We start from the raw sequence: 18932 nt of genomic DNA, 5'->3' as shown, positions 1-18932 counted from the left end.
TCTCCTTAATGAATGTTTAGCGCCTTTTTTTTAAAACTCGATATTAATCACGGAACTATTAAAGGAACCATTTAGAGTAATTGTTAACACCGGATCTATTGATAAATGAGTTTACGAGAGGTGAACAAATAGATTGTCAAAGATATGACCCGTGTTATATCGAATTTTAGCCTGTTATAGAAGAAATTTAGGAAGGATGTCCCTTTCGGAAAACATGCCATACGTTTGAATTAGATTTTTAGATAGGTAGAAGGAAAGAAAAGCTTTGCATATTTGTAGTAAGTCTAAAGATGTGCAATATTTGAGTAAATCCGGGAGATAAATTTTATTGCTTACATGTTTTTTGAAAACAAAACATCAAATATTTTTGCTATTCTTTAAAATGTTGTGTATATTCAAATAATGTTTTATCTTTTTATAAAAAAAACTTATAAAGATATCTCTTTATAACGTAGATTTATTTGCTCAGTTATTATAAATGATGGACAATCGGAATAAAGAAGATTGTACATTCCCAGGGGGGGTGACCAAACCGTAGGAACCATATACCGCGTGTCAGAAATTTACGTATTTTATATATAACCTATATACTGTATGTATATTACGGTAGGGGACCCACTTTGGTGCTATTCATCTATATAGGCTACATATATAAGGGTCCTATATACGGGATCCGCAATAAGAGGTATAGAAGAGCCACCATGGTAGTTATATACATTTTGCAATAATAATAATAATAATGAAAACTATTAAAAACATCAATTTATGTTCATAATCAGGTCCTTAGATGTATACCTTATATATAAATTGTCATAGATGAGTCACTGTGTATTTTCACAGAGGGAGTCAAGATTTTAAATCAGTTATACCGGTAGTGCCCAAACTTCAGTCCCCTGGCCAAATTCGACCCGCAAACATTCAACAAATCACTTATAAAATGATAGAAAGAGGCCTACTTTTACTATTATATTCCCCCATTCAAATTACAGTATGGTATATATGGAATATATAAAAGTATTTTGGCCCGTGTACCTACGATTTAAGTAATTTGGCCCGGCAATCGTACGTAAAACTTTGGCGCCATCTCATATCGTGAAGCCCAAAGTTGTACCTTATTTAGCTCGTGTATAAATCCAGAAGTTCCTGCCTAATCTTCACGTTTGCGTATTGTATTTCAAACACATAGCTGTAATTTATGCAACTAGCGCTAAATGCAGATCTATAATAATTAAAACTTCACTACAAATAATGGCTTAAAAGTCTTTTAATAGTTTATAGTTTGTAAGCAGAATCGCTCTTACAATGTACAGAAAATAAATTGTTTACATTCTAAGGTAAATTATTTAAATAAATTTATTAAATATTTCACATGTGTATTCTGTAATAATAAGTGAATTGTTTTACTTATTATTACAGAATTTGTTTGTGAGTATGAGTTCTTGTTATATTAATGCAGATTAACACTACGTAATTAATCTTTAAAATGAAAAATTATCAGTACAAATCATATTTTCGAGAAGCTAAACACGTGGAAGATGTATATTTAGTTCTCCTGTCAAATAAATTATACAAATTTTCCCTTAAATTTCACTTTATTTTCATACTTTATGAATAAGAAGAATAATTTACTCTGAATAATCTTCACAGTGCTAACTATTACTTAACACTGTACTTTGCACTTATCGAGTGTTAAATCATTTACCTCAACGATTAAGGAATTATTAATTTGAATGGGGGGGGAAACAGGAAAAACTTGTAGGAAAATTATTGGAGAGAGATAAAGAAAGGAAAGCATCAAAGAAATTAATGGACTAACACAACAAACATTAAATCAATTAACAAGAATCGATCGCGTATTTATGCTCCTAATTCCATAGAGATTTGTCCGGTTTATGGAACTTGACCGCAGAAACAGGTTGGCAAAATGCATCATTTGTCTAATACACCGAAAGATTTTTATGCGCTACAACATACGCATTACTCGAAAATCCACAGAGAGAGAATATTTAAACTGGTTTTCCAATATGGTAACTAGAAAAGTCGTTAGTATTCATAAAAGGAGGTAATAAATAATGTAATAGAATATGACAAGCTATGCTGTTAAAGAGTAAAGTATTTGTGATTTATGATTCAAAGCGAGCTCTCTCTTTTATTATACGATGCTAAATTTTATCTCGGAATTAATAATGAACATTCGATACGGAATAAAAATTCAAAATTCATACAATTGATACTTACACATACACAATACTTTTTTTTTATTTATTATACTATTATCATCATCATTTCGTAATGGCGGCTCTATGGTAATTCATTAAGAAGTATCGTAGTCGATATTTATGGTTTTTAATAGTGTCAAAAATGTTGCGGTAGCGGGTTATTATTACTCATTAAACACAGAAATATATTAAGAAAAAAAAAATAGTAGTAGTAATAAGATCAGGTAGGAGAAAGTTAATATACATTTCGCAACTGTATGAAAGGGCTCGATTGATAAAGTTTTGATTAAAACCATTTTCGTCTCTCTAGGATAGCCGCTGACACAATTTCTGATGCTGTTTTCAGCAGATATTAGTCAATTTTGTTTCTAAACTACACGAAACACCGAATAGATATTGTTAGAAGTAGTCGCAACAGCAGATTTTCCAGAATAATTCTTAGTGAGTGGCGAATATAGAGTGAGAGCAAGGTGTATAGTTTCCCATACACAGAGAGGGAGAGCGAGAGGGAGAAGATTGAAGTACTTCCGGGTTTGTGTGCTCACACCTGTTTCCGGCGGTATGGAGGACCATTGAAATGTCCTCTGAACGGAATAGGTAAGTTTCATTGTACTCGGCATTACTCGTCCGGATAGGGGCAGGAGCGAAGACTGTTGTTAGTGTCACATGGTTTTGATCTGAAAGGGAACGCTTTGACGGTTTCGCTAAACCCATTGAAAAGAACCGAAATGAAACGATAATAGTCTTAGGATTAATGTTTGCCGAGTTATCGGCACCTTCATAACATTTACGAGAGGTGCGACATACTACTTCTGCTCTATATAATGTCATATAGACGATACGCTTTACTTAAACGTAAGCATTAATAATTACAAAACTACAAATTTATATATTATTACGCGCAAATTATTACGTAACAGAACATTTATTATTCATAAGGATTATTACATAAACAAATATTGTTTCGTAACAAAAATTAACTATTATAATTAATTAATTGTTACATCACAAAACCGATAATTGTTAGGCTTACAGCATTAATTGTTACGCCAAACCAACTTAATTATTACTCGACAGAACCGATTGTTATGTCACATAAGTATTATGAATAATTACGCGGAAAAGTAATTGTTTCGTCACAGAATTAGCTATTACGTAACAGAAATAATTATTAATCACTTCAGGTTTGAAAAATATTCAAAAAATCAATTCAGGAACTCATTTTAAATTCAAATTAATTCAATTTTTTTTAAACATTATTTTAAAAACCAATAAAAAAAATAATAATAAATTAATTTTATAGGCATTATATATTCCTATTATTAAAGATTTTCTAGAAATGATTACTGGACTTAATAAAGTTTAAGAGATTTACTGAGGAGTTTATTTATAATTTACTTTAATATCGGTATTGAATTTTAATATTTATTCAAGTCTACATTCTGTGGGGCAGAAGTAAAGTTAATTTGAAATGGAAATATCCAACCGTCGGCTTAGGACGTTGCCGAATGACGTCACGGAAAATACAAGGCACGGGCCACGCTACAAAATAAATCGCCTTCTTTTGTCAATATCCAGGATAAAGAATGAAAGTTTAATGTTCAGTTTCTCGCATCAACTTCCTTTGTGAAATATGATTATACTTTTAGTTTTATTCTTTAGCCAGTTTACTAGCCCGGTTACTTCTACAGTAACCTGGCTGCTGTTGCTGTTGCTGCTACAACTACAACACTACTACTACTGCTACTACTGCTACTACTACTACTACAGCAACATTATTTCTTCTTTAATAATTAATGTGCGCGCATCCGGATACTTAGTCGTAGTTTTATTTTTCCTTCTAATCCCTTTAGTTTTAGTCAACCGCTCTCCTTTAATGTTGTATGAGTCGAGGTGTTTTCTGCAATTAAGATAAATACATTTCCATTCCCTTTATAAATTCGCCGGATATGGATGATTTCGTGTTTGTATATATTTGGGAATTTAAATTGATTTTCGAATGATGTCACCGGCGAATGATATAATGGAAAAACACGACAACCCCTATTTAGATTGAGTAATGTGGGATATGCATGGTTATAACGAAATATCTGTCTAAATTCCCTTAATGTCTTTCAAAGTTTTTGGGGACTTCTAACGATTTCTATTCTTTTGCGGGAAGTTTTTTTCTTTTATAATTCACTTGTTTATACGTTTACACGCTTGACACCGTAAATAAAAACTTTAATATATAATATTTTAAGCATTAAAAAAAGCTAATTTTCTTCTCTACATGTTCACTTCCTGGTCTACTATTTCAGCATCAGTAGAGTAACCAGAGAAGAGCCTGACCCTCTTACCTTTGTAAATAAATAAGTACAGGTAAAAATTTTAATGTGACGAACGTACAGATATTGTATATACATGTGTATAAGTTTACTCTTTATCCACAGCATCCGAATTATAACATGAAAACTTACAACAAATTTTATATCCTTGCGCTATTTTTGAAACAATATAATAGCTCTTACGAAACAAATGGAAGACATTTCGGAGGGAAATAAATTCTATAAATAGAATAATCATAGTTTTGAATAGATTTGAATGAAATTTTAGTTTTATATCTGGCTCATAAAGATATATTCCAGGCTATCGAGTATTTCACTTCATCTCAATAAACTTAAAACAGCAACCGCTAAATTTTTTTACTTATAGCCTATATTTGGTAGCTTATATCCAATAAATTTGAAGGAAATTTAAGTTATAAAAGTAAACTGTTGATTACTTATATTGATTTTGAACAGGCTCGAGGAAGAAATTTAAGGATAATAAGGATCTTTATCCGACTTTATAATGGATTCATTAAAGCGTTGATCTTATTGAAATCGTATTACATCTGCTTGTTGTTAATGTAGCTGGATCCTCGTAACACAGATGTCAAGCGTATGGTTATTGTCGCTCCGGTTGTATCTGATAGTATCATTGCCAGTAGCGTCACGTGTCGATGTCGTCACCGAACTAAACGTTCGATAAATCTACTAGCTAAACGGTACTTTTGCCAATATGCTTCCGGTATGAATCAACCTTACCTCGAAACGGAAGATTTATTTAGATTGCGAGTAACGAAGCGCGAGGCCATTGTAAAGAGAGATATACGTTACAACTAGTTCCTATTTTTTTTTAACATTATCTTCGATAATGTTAAAAAATATATATATATATATTTCTGACCCGTCGTTAGTATTTCGGTCGTAAATATTTAACTTTTTAAGTTGGCAGACTGACCTGTTGCGTGAGAAGCGGCTATCGATAATTGCGGTCACGTGAACAAATTTGTGGTATTGAACATAAAAAAGAATTAATAATAATAACGAGGATATATACTATATAAAATAATACAATAACAATAATGTTTTCCTTCGTATATGACGCATTGAATACCGTAAAGAAAGTAATCAAAATGGCTTTCGAATTTAAACGTGTTAGATTAGATAATTAGATAAAAACATGGCGCTTAAAAGTTTAAAAGAAGGAGGGAAATTTGTTATATATATATATATATATGAAAAATTGAAATGTTAAATATTTAAACTTCTCAGTTGATGTGCAGCGGTAAGGTAGATGCATCAAATATTTTGCATCCTGTCTTTTCAAATAGACTTATCCATAATCTCGTTTTCAACTTTAATTAAAAATTGACTAACTTTGCACGAATGCAGGAACACGGAAGAGAAAAATCGATATTTTCTATAACCTGAAATGTTCCGTTAAATATATTCAAAATACGTTTTTGGAAAACTTTATTTTTTATTTTTTTTCCTCCCTCTTATCCCACGTATTACGGGATGCATTTTGTATCAGGAGTTTGTTTTTCCGGGTTCGTCTCATAAAATAGACATATCCACAGCAGCAACCTAATCTCGGAAGGATGCTGCGAACGATAAACACCAGGAAATAGACTAAGATTCGATAGCCCAAAGCCGGTCAACACGTCTCGAGTAAAATAATTATTGGTTAATTATTATTATTCTTTTTTTTGTACGCTTAGAGGAGCTTCTTAAATCCATTGGAAACACTATTGCATTGTTTTCTTTTTTTTTATTGAATAAATTATGTTAATTAACTCTCTTGAAAAGGGGAATAAGACGAGATTAAGCCATTTATTTTTACTTGGTAAGGTACGAGAGCGTTTTATTACACGATATGTCGTCGCCTCGATCTCTAGCTTTATGACTCGACTCATGTCCTTTCGTGGTCTGAAATTTAAAACCCTAATCCGATTTAACATCCCCGATCTAGAACCAAATACTGTCTTTTATGATCCATTTCCTGTTGACCAATAGAGAAAGGGATGCCGATTGGTGAATACAATGTCCGTGTCGCTACATGATCCAATAGTGAGTAAACGCGTGGACGTAAAACTTCGACTTTTATTGGATCGAGTTTAGTGATGTAATCTAGATTTTTCCACCTTTTATTCATTGGTAGGAGAGTTATTGATTATAATTAGTGGATACGAGCGTTGTGCTTTGTCGGCCTGTTTATTGAAAAACAATGTTGGTTAAATGTGTCGCGTGCATTTATGGTTTATGTGCACTTTTGTTGATGATGATGCTTTTTTTTTTCCTTTTTTTTTCCTCCTCCTTTCGATATAGTCTCGAGAAAATGCACAAAGTTTTAAAATAACACGAACTTAAACAACAAAGTTCACTAACTTAATCGAAGCCAAAAATAGAGATAACATCAACTGGAATCTTCCATTGTCTGTCTTTCACGCTCTGTATTAGAGAAATATTCATTATAAAAATTTAAACTCTTCTTCTCATTGTCTGTCCTACACGTCACACCATAGAAGCGACAAAAAATGAAAGCATTGCGTAGTTAATATTGTTAATGAAACTTTCTTTAGTTTAGTCTAAAATATTATAAATTATGACTTTGTAATTAATATATTAACGCAGTTTTAGTTATCGTGTGATTTATAAATGCAATTTCCATTATTTATGGTTATTATTCTGTACGATCACGAAATAAAGAGAGTTATCCCGTACAAAGCAGTGATTAAAACAGTGATGAAGTTGTCAAATTTTAATTGCACTTTATAAATCTTGTTAGATTTCATCTTAACACAACAGAAGCTTTATAAGCGAATGTAACGTAAGAAAAAAATAAAAATAATAAAAGTATGATGATTAATGGCTGCAAACTGACTGTTGAAGATGATTTGGACTTGACGATAACGTAATATCAATGTTTTTATTATCAAATATAAGTGCTTGGACAGTTGTTAAACCTATAAACTTTATAAAATATTCGTTTCCAAAACTCTTCGTTCTAGTAGGGTCGTTGCTAAAAGCGAAACAGTTTCGGGGGCCCTCAGGAGAAGAGAATAAAAGATCTGCCACAGCGAACATCCGGTTCTGATCGTCTACCATTGAAAAAAAAGAAAGAAAAAAGTGAGCAGTAAAAGGGGGAAAACACTAATTTTATTCAATCGACTCGACAAGGTCGGACGACTGACGTCACGTGGTGAGTCAATTCTCTTATGACGTTTACAAAAGTTGTGTTAGTTAACGTCCTCCGTAAACTCTCGTTTTGACTTTGGGAGTTATCCTCGTTATTCATCATAATGTAGTCAATTATGCCGTTGGAGCTGTAGATCCGGTGGTCAAATTTACAAATGCACTCGCTCGCTATTAGTTTCGTGCCGTTAATCGTGACGTCGATTGTACAGAGGTAGTATAGTTTCATTGCATTACTGCTCGCGTACGTTACACACAACACATGGCCATCTATAGCAAACTTAACAAATCTGGATAGCTTTTTTTGTCAATATGCGAGGAGTATTCTTCCATTCTTTTTTTCCCCCTTTCCTCCCTCTCTTCTCTCTTTCTTCTCTCTACTTCATCAGATCCGAAGTACGTGTATCACCTATAGGGGGTTCTCGGGTAAACGATTTCTCACCTTTTATTTTTCTGTCGATACTCTCTACCTTGGAGTCTGTCGGGATAATTCGGCCAGAAAATTGTTTCCGTTTTGGATCGTCTTGTCCAAAGAGTTGATCTGTGCAGGACGTGACTCGACTTCCACACTGGCTTAATTTCTTCCACTTCTCTTATCGAATATACCTCCTGACACGTTGATATCTTTTTTTAAATCGAAAGCCTACTGTCTCCAGCTGCGAAGATATAGATCCTATATAAAGTTTGATTTGTAAAATTATGATAAATTTGCATTATTCAAATCCGAAATATTTCTATCTTTATAAATTGCGAATTTTCTTCCTAGTTTTAGGTTGTGTGTTAAGCCCTTCGGGGGCATAATTAGATCACATCAATGGTTAGAATTAGGACTTCTTGTGGTCCTAACCTATAACATGTAATAGGGCTTCCAGGCCCTAGGTTGCCTGTTTAGCTTATGTGGAAATCCGGTCCTCGTTAGAATATACGGTTAATTTATATATTGTAATTAAAGATATAACAGGACCTCTTGTTAAAATAGCTATACGAGTATATTTCTTAGACTTTCTGCTTGTAAATGTAATAAATAAATATATATATAACTAGTTTAATTATTATAAAAATCATAAAATCGATTTGTAATCTTATACACTTTGGAATTACTTTAACAGACTAATTCAACGATTAGATATCTCGCGATTAAAATTTATTTTTTTTTACAGTTAGATCTGCTATTCAGAGGCGGCCATTACCTATTTCCTGATCAATTTCGGTGGCCCATCATGAATAAATTGGTAGAGAGTGATGTTAAAAGCCACGCGCAATCGATACGAAAACCGCCGTGTACACCCCGCAGACTAACAGGTGTACGCATCCAGTTGCGGTTGAATTTTCCATGCCTTTATCTTTGGTCAGTAACGAATCGTTGAGCAAAGTTCATCACTTATGCAAAATAAATTACATAAAATGTGCATAGGTGATTTAATATGCAGCGTATTCATAACAGAACTCGGAAATATCAAAGCAAATATTTTCAATTATTAATAAAGGAATAGTTAGAAATTGTTAAGTAGTACTCCTATCGTAATTATGTTTTAAAATATAATGCGATAGAACTACGTTTCGGTTGTATTAACGCGAACTCTTAAGTTATTGATAGTGCTGCAATTTTTGATTTTTATCCGAAAAATAACTATTAAACTGGGTCACGTTAATAAGCAGGTGGTTTTGAACGCTTCGGCAGTACATAAATTATTTCTCAACACGTAAAATATAATAATTTATCGAGTTAAAGATTTCTTGATCTATCCTACGAAGTTTGTTGCCATATCAATATCCCGAGTTGAGACATTTTTTTATGCGCATTAACTGATGCAATCGATTCTACTTACTTCAATAAAAAAAAGGTCGATTTTGGGGGGTTAAGTTAGAAGGTCTGTGCTGAAAAAATATCAAAATGAGTCTTTTGTAAAAGACCCTTTTTTTTTGTATCTCTCGTCACCAGCTCAGAAGCGTGGAAAGTCCTTTTCTATCGCAAGAAAAGGATGTCGTCCCCCCGAACCTATTGTAAAAAGTTTAATTCTTTTCCAAATTCAATAACGGAAATGGGGAGATTTCGTACAAGAAAGTTTCTCGTAAGGAAGTCGTGCATTACTACAAAAAATTTGCCTATAGTTTGTGTAGTAATCAATCCGTAGTTATGAGAAGCATCGTTTTTGGTTGTTGCACGGTTAACAAATCAAAACTAAATCACCATTTTTTTTTTCTTTCTTTCCACCCTCGTTCACTTCAGACAGTAAATGTCTTTGTGTGAACATCTGCTATGTGGTACTGTCTGCCATTGTCACGTCTTAAGGTTACAAACTATAATAAATTTGACTAGACCTCGTTTATTAGTCTAGAAAAGTTTCAGTAATTAAACTAATATTATTTGTTTAATTTTAAAAGTCGATACCATACAAATGGCTACCTCCAGTTCGTCTATAAATAAGGATTTAAATAGGGTAAGGAAAACACAATGAGAAATCCGTCAAGTAAATTATTGCGGCAGATGTTTAAACTTTCTACGGTTTATAAATTAATATGGCTGACATCCGTTATAGGCCATCTGTTTATATACTTACCCTATGACGTCACACGAGTCGTTGTTCCGCTACCTGCGCACCACGTCGTGTTGCCAGTTGCCATCTGGTATATGTTTTGAATCCTGTTTATTATTATTATTATTTTTTTTTCGCTTGTTTTTCCCTTCTAAGTTTGCACACTAATTATAGCCTTAACAACGAAGGAAATTTTTAGATTTTTAATTAAAGGAATACGCTGCTGTTTCTTTATGCGTGGTGTATATCTGTTCGCGTGTTAGTACGAATTGGTAGGCCTGTAACGTCCATACTAGGAAGCTAGTATGATGAATTTATTAATGTATAAAATCAATAGTGAACTGTTCGATATTATTACGTGGAAATATGTCATGATAATATTAGAAAGTAAGATTTGACAATCCGTATTAAAGAACAATTTCGAAAGATTAAGAAATACTTTCTATGTAGGCCTATATATAAAGAATTTATTTTTGGAAATGGTAATTGGAAATATTATATGTATTGGAAATGCCGATGAGATATTTTGGAAGCTGTAAAAGTAAATGTAATATTATCATATTCCTTTACAAATACTACATTATACTTACAATATTAACCTAATTTTAACTACTGAAGTGTAGCGCGTGTTTCCATGTATCATTTTATAATAATTGCATACATTTGCACGTATAACAATTGCAATAATTGTTTATATAATTTAATTATAATTAAATATCAAGATGTATTGTATACAGTATATTCCTTGACACGCAATTATTATGCATCCATGCAGTTGTCCTTATAGTTATAACATAAATATTACTGCTGTACAGTTCTATAGTAATTGTACAGAAATATCAAATTCGAAAATGATTCTTGAAGTTGAAATTAAGATATCCGCTGTTATCTTATACGTTTCTAGCTTCAATTGATATCTTTAAATGGTCAAGCTATCTTATATCTTATCGATGTTAGCGAAGATATCTTTGAAAGTCTGATATCATATTTAAAAATGCTTGTTTGGCTTTTATTTTTAGACAAGTCTTCTGTTTTCTAAACTGCTATTGAAATTGTGATATTAATAAATACGATTTTGCAAATTGATACCGAAAACTGATTGTAACTACAATAGTAAAATAAGATAGAGAAGATTTAAGCAGGATATGGATATCTAAATCATATCCTCATATTCGAGAGGATACGAGTATCCAATTTTGAAGATCAGTTGAAGGATATTGTACGAAATAATTTCTATTTTATCCTGTTTAGTTATGTACACTTTTTAAATAAATAATTATACATTACGTAGAATAATACAAATACAATTACAATTTGCTTTTTTTAGTCTACCTACTGCGAAATGATTGTCTTTGCTACTGGGATTCGTTTAATTTCACGTAATGAATTGTCAGGCGGGTCAATCCCTGTGGCGTGCATTTTTTTAGAGTTATTAATAAAATCAAAATTCTGTAGTTATTGTGACCTTGACATCCCGCTCGTGCATGTTTTTTACTACAAACATGATTTAGATTATTAAGCGCTCTCTCTCAATTAATACGCTGTACGCATTGCATTGTGAGTACGCACGAAACTCTGGTATTTTGCGCTTACTTCAATAATTACATTTTTAATTAGGATTCATTATATTCTAGATAATTTGAATTTTCATTCGTGCTTCAGTAGAAATGATATTAGTTTTTTTTTTGTATTAATAAGTCCGAATAATTCCAACAAATAAGATTTATTACACCACGCACGGAATACCAATCTCAATTTGTAGCGGTGCAACAATATTAAAAATTATATAAGTTTTCATTTAAGTAGAAAAAGAAGACATTTTAGTCTTTCTGATATGATTTTCTCCACATTTTTTCAAAGGTTATTCTATTAGAAACGTCAAAAATTTAGTTGAAAGTTGACTCATCTTTAAAAACTCTTTAAAGGAATGATTATTCATAATCTTTCCTTAAATTATAGACCCAAACAGTACTTTTCTTATGGGGCCTAAAAGTTAAGATTGAGAATCACGTAGTGCTTGAGCATCTACAGTTTCAATGTCCATATATATATATTTTACTTCTCGTTTATACTCCACTATCAATACTTTTGCTTTAAAGAATATATAAATATTCTTAATATAGCTTAAATAATTCTTTATTATTATTCATATATTCAAAAATTTACATATATGACTATTTTTTCTTGAGATCTCTGAAGAATTTCTACCTTTCAGAGAAGAGACTTTTATTAATACATTATTCAAATATAGGTCTAAACTACTGTATATTACTCGCTTCTCACTCTTCTGCATCTTTACAATAATAAAATGTCAAAATTTATAATTATAACAATTGTAAACTCGTTAAAAAAAGAGTTATTTTCATGGAAATATTATTCACTTCACTTAAAAATCTTTTCGAAAATCCGGGCTTGAACGTAATCCGTATCCAAGTACTTACATATTCAATATCGTGACTTTTAACGTAGTCGATTTTTTCTGGTGACGTAGAGGTAGATTCTTCTTCCGCAGTATATAAAGATTCTTCTTATTTTGTACTTTTTAGGTTTTTACATTTACTGTGCTATGTTTTTACTCGTAAAATACTTCAATCTTGTCACTAAACAGAAGGCAAAATATGTATTTTCCCCCCCTTCAAAATGTTGACAATGATTGTAGACCGGAGTGACGTTTTTACGTGACATTTATTGTCGAGGGTATATCCTTTTTTTTCGATTAATATTCTTTACAATTGAAAAATGACAAATTTTAAAAAAGTCTATCCTATAAATGACATTTTCCCCCTCTATTACAGATTAAGTAATCTAGAACAAAAGAATTTTTGGTCAAGCTTACACCAAATTCCAATAGAATTCAATAGGCTATTTTGTTACGATCCAAGGAAATGATTCCTTAATAAAATTACTAAATATTTTTGTAGGGATATATTAAATTCCTCCTTGATATGATACAATTGCTTCCATCGCATACTTCGGTGCTTGAATATTAAATAAAAATATTTAAAAAAAACTCGAAAATACATATTGATAAGTTTGAATTATATATATATATATATATTTTAGTCTATAACTTGAATATAAATAATAATAAAAAAACCACAGTTTTTGTGAGATCTTCTCTGGGATGGTATCTTCGTTCATATGTCTGTTATGTGAATAAAGATCTTATCTCCATCTTAGAGTTTATATACATCAGTTGAACTTGAAAGACTTCTAGTTTACGTCTAGTTGTGATAGTATAAATAATCTTAACATTATCTATTGAATCTACGAAAGTAGTATTTAGTTTACTTCTTTACTTAGAATGTTTCTAGTTTGTTTTTCAAGTGTTCAATTTTATATCAGAAAAGTAATAAATCTGCACTTTTATACACTACTATTATTTCAGCTTAATTATAAATTTCAAGCATTAGAATGACTTATTAATCGTTTTATAACCTTTTAAATCTCGATATAAAGACAGAGAAGCTGCCATGAGCTTGTACGGGCCTCCTACCCCTAAGGTTTTCATATCTGGTCTCGAATTTCACCTACCTAATTCCATTCTCGAGATTAAGGAAAGACAGTGGTAATTTATAGGTCTACAATATTAGAAGTAACGTAAAAAGACCATTTTATCTATCCGGTAAAATGATTTTTATATACTGTATTTTAAAAAATAAGTGTTTTTAGTGTTTTATATGAAAAAAATATATGTTAAATTATAACCGAAACGTGAACTGAGAGTATTATTACTGAAAATATAATAATTAAAATGATTATATCTAAAAAGATTTGTAAAGATCACGTTGCTTAAAGCAAGTAGTGTGATAATATTCTCGTTTATTTGCATTGAATAAGAAATTGGAAAAGTTGAAGAACTTAGCCTCTAAATTGCTATTAATCAGGCTTTTTTAAAATCCCCCCCCTTTTTTTAGTGAAAAGAATGAGTGTTAAACTACAACTTCCGCATCCCTAACAACTTTCCGTGTTATATTTGCATAAGCGCTGTACTGAATATTAAAAAAGCCAACCGTACGATTACGAACTGCAATGCTTTACCGCGTGGGTTTACATATCCCCGTAGTGGAAAACCCACAAATTCATTTATTAATCGGATCATTAATGACTATAACTTACAGATCAAACGGCTCCTACCGGCGAAAAGTAGAAGCTGCAGTCAACAGTGGAGGGCGGTGTCGGGAACGGGTGCCAAACGGGTGTGACTCTAATGACAGCGCTCCACCCAGTTGTCACGAAAGACGATTCGATGAACGCCCGACGACTTTATTCAACCGATAATTGATCGTATTAAAAACTGTTGTATCTGTTCAATTATTTCTCTATCGAAGGATTGAGCCCATTAACTGTTTGAACAATTGTAAATCCAAGAAAATTCGGTCTACACGGGAAAATCGAAATCCAACGATAAACTCGACGTATCGTGGGTGTAAGAAGGAAGGCATCAATGAATTATCTCCTCTTTAACTCACTAAAATATTCATTTTTCCGGTAGCTACTTTTACACAAGACTTAACCAAAAAAAAAAAAAACCCCGTATTCAGGCTGCCATTGTGTAAAAATTTCTAACGAATTTTAAATTAAAAATAACGTAATCGATTTTAATATATTTCAGTCACAGAAACATTTACAGAATTTATTTATTTGTTTTGTTTTTGTTATAAATTCCCTATTTATTCTGGGAAAAGTTTACAATGAAGGCTCTGTTAGACTGTTGTCATCGAGAGATATTTTTCCGTTTTATTTAGGGAAAAAAAGAAAGTTTAAGATATGACGACCACCCTTCGTTACAAATCAGATAAATGACTCGTCTATCGTGACGGGGTGTAGAGATTGGACGACCTTTAAACGCGTGGTTGAAGAAAGATATATCCCTTTCGCGTTAAAACTCTATATAAAGTGAAGTTGTAAGCGTTTGGAGGAAGTGCAGACCGGAATGCCACGTTTGTTTTTCTTTTATCGACGTACTGTACGTTGTGACAAGATATTTATGAGCGTTTGATAACAATGAATAAGATTTAACAGTTCCATACGTAGCAATTAAGATTCCCTCAAGTATTTATTGGGCGTATTTAAAAAAATATTTGGCATTAAACTTGGCTTGGATTATTAGCTCTAACCGTTGAAGAATAATTTCATTCCTAGCTTTAAATATTGGAAAAGGAAATAACAATTTATACGATATATGGAAATAATTCGTCATTTTACGTTCGTATACACATACACTTTTAAGCTTAATTGTAATCTTATCAAAACACTTCCTCGAAATCGGAGACAAACAACTGCTTGTTAACATCGTATTACACTCGCTATCTAACTAAATGAAGAATATGTTAATTTAATAACCTTACATTAAAAAATATAGGGGTCATGCACTAAACACGAACTCTTCTTTATTTATATTCTAATAGTTTATATGGAGCATTTGCTTGTTTTAAGGATCGACGATGTCTCTAAAGATATATAGGCTCTTTTTTTACTTAAAATTATTTAAAAAACTTTTTTAAAAACTGTTCACAAAAATCGTTTACTACTAAAGCGATTTTTGATAATTTTTTTTAAATATTCTTCTTTTTTTTCGACGTATCGGTATAATCGAATTCCTGAATATTTTTAAAAAAAAATACAAAGTACGGTATCTGTTTTCGATTCTGGAATGTCGAAAGACTATCTTTAAGTTCTACTTTATAAAAAAAAATTAGAAAAATGGGGTATTTTATATTTTTTTTTATTACTCTTTACACACACACTCCTACTCACTCGACGTGATCGAAACTGGTGGACGTTGCACCCTTCATCAGATATATCTACAACGCTACAGATAAACTAAAATGTTACTATTACACGAGACGTTGGGCTAATTTTAAAACCGATTCAAATTTAAAAACATATACGATAATAATCTATCGGTGAAGAAGAAGAAGGGAAAAATTATGTGGAAGGAGGAAGCCATTTGTACCAGTGTATTCCTTCCATTTAAGAAAGAAAGAGAGAAAATAAATGAATTTTTGATCATCCGGGTAACGGTGATGGCTATAAAAAATAAATATAATTCGAAACGTTCCGACGGACGTGCTCGATTACGTCACGCACACGCTGTATACGTGTACAAACCAGGCCAAGGTCAACCAATGTACGAATGGGTGATAGGTGGCACCGTTATAAAAATCGTAATGAATTTTTAGTATAGTTCTCGAAATGTATAAATATATATATATATATTTTTTCGGGTTAGAAATAAAGCTGTAAATAATAATTTTTACCCGATATCAAGCGGCTCCTATTTTCGGACTAGCGATTTTCTTACGTATGGATAAAAGGCTAAATTCAATTAGGAACGATTTCGGTTATTTTTACCTACCGCTACAACGTTGTAACTGTAGAAACCTACGCCAAACAATAAATCAAAAATGTTTTGATGCGTAAATATTTTATCATTCGTAATCCACTTAACATTGTTTATTAAATGTTTGACATTTTAAATATTGGTTTTGTATACGAAACTATTTTGATAATTACTCTTTTCTTCTGAATTTTGTATTCTACACAAGAGTTGATTATTATTATTTTCTTTTTTATGAGTAAATTTTTAAAAGAATATATTTTTTTGAATTATTTCTTTTTTAGATGGGCCGAAGCCAACATGACCACGACGAGAGAGGTGACTCCATTATCCTGGTCTTATTCTACGTACTCTCCCCATACTAGAATCCCAACGTGTGCGGCATCTACACCTAAGAAGAACTGCTATTTGACCAAAGGGAAATTATTTGCAGCTTTTTTTATATTGTTTTTCACGTCGTTTTTGATCGCGTTAAGGATCGTTTATGCAGGATATTTCCCTAACGCGCCGATAATATGCGTCACCTCTTATAACCAGGCTTCAGACATACCTACAGATTCGAGGGATCACGTCAGATTTCCTAGAACCAAAAGAAGATTGCCACAATGCATCATCATAGGCGTGAGAAAAGGTGGCACTCGCGCCTTGTTAGAATTTCTGAATATACACCCGGCTATACAGAAGGCCACAGATGAAGTCCATTTTTTCGACGACGATTCCAAATATCAGTTGGGTCTGGAATGGTATAGAAGAAAAATGCCTTATTCATTCCCGGATCAAATAACTCTAGAAAAGAGTCCCGCTTATTTTATCACGGAGAGTGTACCATGGCGCATACATTCCATGAATGAAACAATTAAACTGCTGTTAATAGTTCGTGATCCGGTTACGAGACTAATTTCGGATTATGCTCAATTAGCGGCCAATAAGGCGAGAAGAGATAGAAGCATCGCATCTTTTGAAGATTTGGTTATCCAGTCCGATGGGAGTATCAATACCAGCTATAAAGCAGTTCGTATCAGCATGTACTCTATCTATTTTAGAAGATGGTTAGAATTATTTTCTAGGAATCAGATTCACGTAGTGGATGGCGATCTCCTCATTAAAGATCCTTATCTAGAAATGAGGAAGATAGAAGAATTTTTAGGTATAAATCATAGAATAACCAGGGATCATTTTGTTTTTAACAAAACAAAAGGTTTTTATTGTGTCAGAAATGAAACTGCTGATAAATGTTTAAACGACAGCAAAGGAAGAAAGCATCCTGAAATTTCTAACGAGATCATTCATAAGTTAAGACGATTTTATGCTCCTTATAATCACGACTTTTATAGAACTTCTGGTACGCAATTTAATTGGCCTGAAAAGTGATTGTAAGATCTTTAATTTTACAAATTCCACGAAAGATTTTTAAAAAAAAACTGTTATTTTACAGTGCAATATGATCATTTCACTCCTAAAATACAAGCAATTTATTTTGAATTGCATAACTACATCTAAATTTATGTAATCGATCCTAAATTAACACGATTTTGGTAAAAAAAATTTAATGGATTTAGAATAATTCCACGAGTGGTGTCCATTAGGGTGAGATATGCAATGATTTTAGTCGCGGTATTTTAGCATTTTCTATTTAAGCATTGTTTTGTTTTCTACATAATTGCATTGCTACTTAGAAAATTTCATTATAAACTAAAGTATTGGACATCTCGCCTGTCAGGACATTACACTCAGATTTCCTATTTTTGCCAAATTTAACTAAGAAGTTCCGAAAAATAAAAATTAGATGCGACGAATAGTCTAACATTAGAATAATATGTAATCTAGCAGCTTATGTTGTGTTAATATTTGTCTTCATAAGATTTTATGTATATTTTTAGATGTTTCTTCCATATTGGAAAGATTATAATAATGTACAGTATAAGCAGTTTGTTTCACACTGCAATAGATTATATTACGCTGCTGGTTTGTGTTAAAATTTACAGAGGGGGGGGACAAAAATGGAATTTAGCCCATGGAATATTTCATAAATAAAATAAAATATTCTACAAAAAAAAAAGACACGAATAATTATTTTAAATCTAAATTTATAAAATGCGAAACAAAACGAAAATTATTATTAATATATTTCATGCATTGTTTTTGTTTTCTACACGTATATGTACAATACATGTAATTAAATTCATCTCTGCAATTATATGAGATTTTTTTTTTTTTTGGCCGTGTTAAAAATTGCTAAATCTTTTATTTTCGTTAAATTTTAAAGTTATATTCTACATTATATAATATTTAAACCGATGCAGAGAGTGTAGAATTGAAAGTTCTTTTGCAC

At 31.8% G+C, this 18932-nt stretch overlaps 1 protein-coding gene across 2 annotated transcripts in view; it reads left to right on the top strand.

Annotated features, from left to right (window-relative positions):
- Positions 1–18588, top strand: part of LOC136989670 (heparan sulfate glucosamine 3-O-sulfotransferase 5-like) — a 28997-nt gene extending 10409 nt beyond the window's left edge. For both annotated transcript variants that reach the window (XM_067287893.1, XM_067287891.1), the window contains exon 2: positions 16885–18588. In XM_067287893.1, the coding sequence (XP_067143994.1) occupies positions 16901–17971 (1071 nt within the window). In that variant the 5' untranslated portion in view covers positions 16885–16900 and the 3' untranslated portion in view covers positions 17972–18588. The remainder of the gene's footprint in view (positions 1–16884) is intronic.
- The last annotated feature ends 344 nt before the right edge of the window (positions 18589–18932 follow it).

Source organism: Centruroides vittatus, unplaced genomic scaffold, assembly GCF_030686945.1.
Source record: "Centruroides vittatus isolate TY-2023 unplaced genomic scaffold, ASM3068694v2 scaffold_752, whole genome shotgun sequence".
NCBI lineage: Eukaryota > Metazoa > Arthropoda > Arachnida > Scorpiones > Buthidae > Centruroides > Centruroides vittatus.
The sequence above is the reverse complement of the archived record's forward strand: the minus strand, read 5'-3'. Positions and strand labels throughout refer to the sequence as shown.